This window comes from Leuciscus leuciscus (genome assembly GCF_965113295.1).
Source record: "Leuciscus leuciscus genome assembly, chromosome: 22".
Lineage (NCBI taxonomy): Eukaryota > Metazoa > Chordata > Actinopteri > Cypriniformes > Leuciscidae > Leuciscus > Leuciscus leuciscus.
This window is the reverse complement of record NC_138746.1, coordinates 22,408,455-22,417,093: the sequence shown is the minus strand read 5'-3', so window position 1 is coordinate 22,417,093 and position 8,639 is coordinate 22,408,455. Positions and strand designations below refer to the sequence as shown.

General features: G+C 36.0%; 1 protein-coding gene across 2 annotated transcripts; it reads right to left on the bottom strand.

Annotated features, from left to right (window-relative positions):
• Window positions 1-2,522: 2,522 nt before the first annotated feature.
• LOC309486069 (G-protein coupled receptor 4) lies at window positions 2,523-7,628 on the bottom strand. Of its 2 annotated transcripts, XM_082153169.1 has the most exons (3): window positions 7,448-7,628; window positions 5,916-6,698; window positions 2,523-5,783 (listed from the first exon to the last, which is right to left on the bottom strand). In XM_082153169.1, exons 2-3 carry the CDS (start codon window positions 6,689-6,691, stop codon window positions 5,678-5,680), a joined length of 882 nt encoding a protein of 293 aa, XP_082009295.1. In that variant the 5' UTR covers window positions 6,692-6,698; window positions 7,448-7,628; the 3' UTR covers window positions 2,523-5,677. The 2 variants fall into 2 exon arrangements, with proteins under 2 accessions (XP_082009295.1, XP_082009294.1); XM_082153168.1 differs by having other exon boundaries at window positions 2,523-6,698.
• Window positions 7,629-8,639: the final 1,011 nt, after the last annotated feature.

The window sequence follows — 8,639 nt, the reverse complement described above, 5'->3', positions numbered from 1 at the left end:
TAGGGTCATTCATCTAGTATGTACACTAAATTATATTAACAATTACAACATTGTGTTAAACGCATTTTGCTACATGCTCAATTAATTTCCCTCCTTGTAGGAGGTCAGATAATTGTTAGCAAACATATAGTTATTTCACACAATACACATATCAAAATATAATGAATTTAACTGTGAGAACATATAATATATTTATATTTCAGTCATCACTTACAGCTTTGTGGGTAATGAATAAAACATAAGGTTGTTGGCTTAATGGAGTATAAAGAATGTAATAATTATACAAAGAGAAAAAAAAAAAAAAAAAATCCAGACAGAATAAAAAGGACAAACACAAGTCTGGAGGGAAAAAATAAAACAAAAAATAATCACAAATAACCGTCAATGACAAAGGCTTTGGGCCTTGACACATCAACACATTGATGACTCCTAATAAAACATAATGTAGTTTGTTTTTAGTCTTTAGTCAGACATCATCTTCTGTAACTAAGTACATGAATTAAACTGGAAGTGAGAAAGGATGTCACACAGCAATATCAAATATATTCAATGTTTTTTTTTGTTTTTTTTTTTTCATAAAATAGCAACAACTAAAATTCCTGACACCCTGTGTGCCCTTGTGATGTTGAAATGTTCACTTAGTGTATGTTGAAAGTGAGAAGTTTCCAGTACATGACATAAGATGTGTTTTTTATGTCCCTCTATGACCTTCCTTGTAAGTTTTTTTTAAATAGTGCTACTTCAGAATTAATTTGACCATCAAAGCCAAAGTTTTGATGAAAGTATTTATACAATTCAGGACAAGTATAGGGATAGTTTTGTTTGTAGTGTAGTGTAATTGGGGTGCTGTGTAGTGTTCTTGGGATGTACACCCACATGTGCTAGATGCCTTGTACATGTTACACGAGGAACGAGTAAATTGTAACAATACAAAGCGGATTTAAATGATGAACAAACAGTCAACTACCCGCTATTGCAAAATAAACCCTGACAGGGAACCCTATAGAGTCCATACAAGACAAACTTTGCATGAACAATATTACAGTAACCTAATATTAACAGGCTACTATTTATCGGAAAGCGTATACCTTTTGCAAAACATTTGTTCGTAATGACTCCTGACCATTCAAGTTTTAGGTGGATTTTATGTGTTATATATTAAGTCACTGAGAATTTAATTATTACCACAATATTGCAATAACGCATTTTGAAATTATCATAAAAATGGATACATAAAAGTTAAATAAATAAATATGGATGCGGATTAACATAATACCTTTCAAAAATCTAGCACTTTTATTGGAAAATGTAAATTGTGTGGAAAGATTAGATGTTGAGATGTTATTTAAACGCTATTTAAACATTGACCGTTTCAAAAATTTGAGGCTTTCTCCTTTCAAGATTGGAGAAGTAGAAGGAGCTGTATTTGAAAGAAGGCCACAGAGTAAAGTGACTTGTAAAAGGGGCATAATTCATAATTCATATTTTAGCTTTAGTGTGAAAGACTAGCTTACCGCTTTATCTGTTATAAAATAATATAAAAGGTTAATAAAAAAGACCAGTCTACTATTTTTAAAATATTGTTTTATTCATTATAATTTTTTATTTGTTATGCAAGGCTAAACTTATAATGCTACAATAAAATAAATAAAAAACAGGAGGGATATTTGGTTTGCATTCAAAGGTGACTTGTTAGCTTGGTTATCCGCCAGCGGCTGCACGCTCACTGAAGCATTCAGGTCTCTCTAGTCTTTTTAAAGTTTTGACTTAAATTTTTTTCATTAATGTCGTGCATGGGGCCTGCAAGTCACTGATAAGAGACCACCTGAAGTGATACATATCTGAGGAGCATTTCAGGTGTGGGGATCAATAAGCTCTGATGCTGGGCCCGCACATACCCATCATGCCCACTCACGTCATTACTGAGGGCTTGTACAATGAGCCCATTGACAAATTAGGTCTGCGTGACCCAGTGAGTGACAGGGCAGGTTAAAGGAACAGACAAGTGCTAATCTAAAATCAAAATGCTGCCATTTCTCCCAGAGACAATCTACTACATACCTACCAAAATCAATAATATAGAGCTTGATACACTCACTATAAAGCACAACCACAATTCGAGATGTGGTTAAATGTGCAATCCAGGCTCATTGGAAACTTGATAGAATACACTAGATAGATAGATAGATAGATAGATAGATAGATAGATAGATAGATAGATAGATAGATAGATAGATAGATAGATAGATAGATAGATAGATAGATAAAGAGAGAGAGTTTTTTATCATGTCTTCAGAACAAAGGTTTACTAAGATATGTTATAGATATAGATTTGGAAAAACAAAAATAAAAAAATAAAAAACAATCAATAAACACAAGAAAATATGTTTGATTATTATGATTAACCATAAACAGGAAGTTTTTTTTTTTTGGTCAATATGCAATTTATTTATTCTACAGCGTACTACAGTGAAGTACAGAAGTATAAAGAGTCAAGAAAGTTTATAGTAAAACTGAAACAGTTCAAATAATACATTAAGACATTTATTCAGTTTATTCTTTTAATTCTCTGATCACTTAAAGCACAAAGAAAGCTGTACAATTTGATCTGTGTAATACTGCTATATTTTTCTATCATTTTTATTGGATATTTTTCTCCTTTTCCAGAAAGAATAGCATGTGGGTAGTCATATGTTATAGTTGCTCTGCCTACACTCTTCCATAAAATATGATCAAATACAGATTTCAGTAGAAGGAAAACTTTGACAACTTTTGAAGATGTAGTCAAAGAAGCAGCACATTAACAACACAGCTGGCGTGAACACATATTGTTGCTTTGAAAGAATACTTTTTCAAAGGTTTTCAGATTTTTGAGGAGACTGCGAGGGTATCAACCAATGATTTAACACAGGATGTCTCAAAAGTTCCGGTATTGCCGAGGAACTTGGATAAAGCTTTCATGGCAGGAATAAAGATGAAATGAACCAGATGGTCATAATATTTCTGTAAAGCTAAGTGTGGTTCTTGTTGGAAGTGCAAAAATATTATCTCTGGAAGCATCCACAGTAAATATATCACATACAGGTAATGCAAAAAAAAAATAAAAAAAATAAAAAAATAATCCACTATACAAATTGTGTTTGCTGCTAAAAACCTTGATAACAGTGCAAAGATAGGACATATTAGACAGAATATACAATATAAAACATACATTTAAAATAAACTTTGCAACTCAGACACAGCAAAGACATAAAACAATATCACAAATATAATAAAGTTCACTCAGCAATGTGCTGAACTGTGACATTTCTGAGTGTGGTCAATGCCTTCCTCTGGAGTTATTGCATTTGTGGGAATTTGCAGCCAAAAACAATCCTTCATAGTGGGCTTTATCCTCAGGTTCAGTTCCTTGCACTAAAAGAAAAGAAGACATTTTCTTCTCTAATGGTCTCAAAGCAAGCTGCGACCCTTGACAAGCCACGTCTCTGTCTTGCTTTTGCAGTTGATGGCATTGGGTGTAATAATTAATTCTGGCACAAAAATCTCACAGTGAGACATGCTGTACTTGGAGATCTAAATTCTGCCAACTTGATTTTTCCCAAAAAGACATTGCTGGAATGTGACATGTTGCCATTTCACATAGGAATAGCTTTCGGATACAGATCATGAAATCATGTGGGAACTTATTTCTCTGGTCAAACCTCAGATTTCTGTGAACATGAGTCACGATGACACAATTATTATTATTTTCTCAGAATCTACATTAAGTGGTATTTAATGGATTCAAGTCAAAAGAAAATTATGTCATGAAAGTGCTAACTGGCCTGATGGCACCACTAGATATACAGTCCCAACTCTTCAGTATCTTTTAAATAATAATCTTTGTGTAAGTTGCTTGCAAATATTATTGTGCCAGTTGGGTGGTTATTAAAATAAAATAAAAAAAATGGGAAAAAAATCCTTTGTTTTGACAGAGAAAATATAAACAGGAAAGAAGACTTATTTAGCTGCTGGGGTGAAACTTGTTCGCTTAAAATATAATTTTTACACTATACAAAATGACTAACCACACAAATTAGCCAGTGTCTATTGCTAAGACCATAATGAATATAACCATTAATTCAATTCCAACAGTGCAGACATGGAAATGATTGACAGACAAATAAACTAAACTAAAATAATATCATTAAGACAGTGATGACACACAGAAATAGCACAAATTCACCATCTGCAGGGTCTAATGGGGCTATGCTAATTAGCAAAAAAATGACTACTGTATATTATATTGCACAGATCCAATCCTTTGTCCCGCCAGTTTGCATTCACTTCAGACTCGACTGCTATTCAATATATGTGTTTACATTAATCCCCACCCAAAATAATTCTGTTGGTGATCGCTTTACTATGCAATAGAAATTTGTACTGTAATTTTACAATTCACTTCGGTTGGCCATCATTATTTGGCAGCATGGATAAGTTATAAGTTGTCATGGATGTTTGCAGCGCAAAATCTGACTGATATTGCATGGAAAATAATGTTAATTTGCGTTTGTTGTTTTAGTAGCGCGGTAAGATTTCATTTATTTGAGAGAGAGAGAGAGAGAGAGAGAGATTGTGAGTGTGAATTACCTGCATCCGTCTGTATGTTATTGTGAAGCTTGTGTACACCTAATAAAAAAAATAAAAAAAATAAAAGCTGTGAGTTTTAGTGCGAGCGGATATAGGCACGTCTGCTTCATAATAGGACATTACAAAACAACATTTGTGGGCAAACGTTTCCACCTCGCCTTGAGGTGGCTTGGAATTCCAAAGTGGAAATGGATGTTTAGATGTAGGCCAGATGTCCACATACAGTATCTGACAGTATCTGAATCAAAATCTGAAAATGCCCCTCCCCTCTGCATTCGAGGACCTTCCCTGATGACGTAGGTTTGAGGACTTGGGTTGGGCAACGCTTAACCACTCCCCTCAAATCGTTAGTCTGTAATGAGCGAGAGATGGAGAGGAGGAGCGCTAGAGTAAAACCCTGCCCTCTGTTCAATATTCCTTTTCACTGGGAAATACGTCACAGCACTGGAGAAAAGTTGTTTGCAACTTCCGGTTCACGCGGACTTTAACTCTTTTCCTGCCATTGACAGAAATTTCCGACTTTCCATGTTTTCACTGTTAAACTGTAGGGGGCGCTATGACACATCTTCTGAAAGAGTACTGAATCTCCTGATCAAAACACAGGCAAAGAAGAAACAGAAACAAGTGATAGCATATGTGAGCATTTGTAAAATAACGCGATCATCAACATTAAACAGCCTATAAATCAAAACTGCCTAATGTTACCGAATAAAATGTTGACCCAGGAAGAGGTGAGGACTGTGATGATCAAATAGGACTGGATGTAGCCTTTGATTTAAAAAAAAAGAAAGTTTTTCTTGATTTTCTTATAGCTTTTTTTTTTTGCTTAAAATGTTTCTTGTTCCGATATTCATACAACAAAATATTCTGGGGGCCATGAAATGTTTGTGAAAATGATCAAACATGCTGGCGGTGACTGGCAACTTGTTGGGGAAAGAGTTAAATGATGGCTCCACCATAGATCCTATTATATGGCCTCATAAGTTTGGCATAGTTTCATAGTTCTTTGTCCAAATTGTATTTCAAATATATAACCAGGGGTAAATCTTTAATCACAGACTTGACTGGAGCATGTCGGTTTCTCAGTCCGAAATGATTTGGTCCTCAATCTCCTCAGGCAGGGCAAGTAGTTCCCAGCCGTGTCACGGAAGTCTCTGCGGAGAAAGATGTAAAACACAGGATCAAGCAAGCTGTTAAGGCTCAGAAAGCCTCGTGTTAACTGATAGGGCACAAACACAGCCTTCTCCCAAACGCACGCATTGCTGTGTACCAGCAGTCCGACGTACTTCACACAGCCGATGAAATGATAGGGCCCCAGCACCGTGACAAATACAGCCACCAGAAGGGTGAGCAGACCCCTGATACTCCTCTTCTCCTCGGATAAAAGCGAGTTGATTGCCATCAGTGAGCGGACGGTCTCTCTGTGGAGACCAACAATGAAGCTCAGGGGTACGATGAAGGACACAAGCAGAGTAATCAGCCTGTAGGTGATGAAATTACCCTCTGAGGGATACTTCTCGATACAAAGAGTGTAATTTTCCTGCTTGGGAAAGAGCTTGTCAAACGCGATGGTAGGTGGCACCGCAATTAGTATCCAAATGGCGAGTGCTATCCAGCGGGCAAACCTCAAGTTACGCAGATGCTTGAAGCTGAAAGGTCTGGCGATGGCCAGGTGACGCTCTAGAGCGATGATACACATGAAGAAGATGCCCGCGTAAATGCTAATGTAAAAAGTCAGACCCATAAACTGACAACTCCGGGTTCCGAAGCGCCAGTAGTGTCCATTGGCGTAGTAGTCTATCCATAAAGGCAAACTCAGGAGTTGAATTAGATCTGCGATCAGCAGGTTAATGACGTACACGGGTAGAACGTTCTCTGATTGGATTAGTTTGTAGAGCCCAAAAAGCGCCAAAAGGTTCAAAGGGGTGCCAATGATGAAGAAGATTCCATACAGGATGGGAAGGAAGATGCCGTCTTGACTGAAGTCGATTCCGCAAGCATTTCCCACAGCTGATGGGACGCTCAGGTTGGTGAGGGCACTTGCATCGAAGTGGTTCTTCATCTTTTGGCTGTGGCGGAGTGGTATTCTGTTATTTACATGGTTTTGAAGCATATTCACAAAACAAAACAAATTTTTTTTGCTACTGACAAGCATTTATGTAACAGTTTCATCTGTAGTATAAACTAAATTTATGCAGCATTATGCATGGGGAATACACATTTACAGAACAAGTATTTCAAACTCCTGTAGGGGGAATTCACTATGAATGAAATGCAGAGTTTTAGTTCCCACTTCACATGAGGAATTATATACAGTAAATCACAAATATGTAATGGCACAAATATGCCCACGAACTCAATGAGTTTGAATGCAATTTGCATGACACAACTTACATTTATGCACTTAACAGTTGCTTTTATCTAAAGTGACTACCAAGTCATCCAATCTATACATTTTTAGAGAAGCATACTTGTTTACTTCAATCGAAACCCTCTGGAATAGCAAGACTAGTGCCATTTTCAGCTGGACTGGAACTATATACTGTAGCATCGCTATATAGCATATAATTTATATAGCAAGAAGGCAGGTTTTATCAAAAGAAAGATTTATCAGTGATTTAATTTAATGTGGTAAAGCACTATTTCAGCATTTAGTTACTGGTTAAACTGCATTGTGGGTGGTTTGTGGGAAAATAAAAGTATTTACACAAGTGCCAAAACTGTTTAGAGAATTTGCTATTGTAAATTCTCATAAGACTGATATCTTAAATCCCAAAAATAAATATGAATAAAAAAATAAAATAAAAAAAAGACTTACCTTAAAGGTTCCGATAGAAAACTGAACTGCTGCTGACTTGAGAGACAACCCAATTCACCACATTTGCCACAGGAAAATTATATCATATAATTCAGGAAATAAAAACTGAGGACTTCACACTCATTCAGCGTGAATGAGCTCAGCCACAGATGCACATTAGCACATGACTAACCTTGACTCATGTATACACGAGGAAACGTGTCAGGAGGATGTGATGTTACTTATTGCAGAGGCTTTACCGACATTTAACCAACTACACATACAAACATGTCTAACCAATACATTTTTTTTTTTTAAGACATTTGAGCCATACATCCATGTGAAACATACACACATACATGGATACATAAATATTTAACTTAACTTACCTTAATTTAAATTTGAAAACTTTCCCCAAAAATGTAAATGCACTCAGTAATTTGTATTTGTAAAAAAAAATTTTTTATTCATCCATTAAAATCCCCATAAAGGTAGTGACATTTTGAAGCACTAACAAGATCTAAACATGACAATAATTATTAGTGTGCACTGGCATTTGAAAGGCTGTACGATGAATTTAAAGATGTGTTACACGTGGGGAAGAAGACTGTCTGTTCACGTATCAAAGAACTGGTTAAAGTGATGTCAAAGACATGATGCAATTCAATGTCTGACACCAGCATTGTACATCTTCATAGAATGTAGCTAGGCATGAACCTGGAGAGTGAAGGGTAGATTAAAGCTTGGAGCATGAATTTTTTTTTTTTTTTTTTTTTTTTTTTTAAGACTGACTGCATACATATTTCATACTCGCAGGCCAGGAAGTATAAAACTGCACAGCTTCTATCTGCTTTTGAAGGTTTTATCAGTCCCCGGTTGATCTGGACTAGGTAACACTTTTCAAGCAGTCTGAAGTGGCATTTCTTCAGGTTGTTGGCGAGTCCAGCCTGAGGGAGCTCCTCCAGCAGCCTCAAGAGTTGAAGCAGATGTTTGCCTCATCTTTCAGAGAGGATGAATACATTATACAGTTATAGTACATTTCATATGGTGATTTCTTCTGAAGGTCTTAGAAGAAAGATCCCAGGTCCTTTGAAAGGATTGACATCACCTGTTAAAGAACATGTCATTTGTTCAATCTCAAAAGAACACATACTAATAGATTTAAAATGTATAAATGCACTATAACAAAGGTTTTCTAACTGAGGTTCTCTTT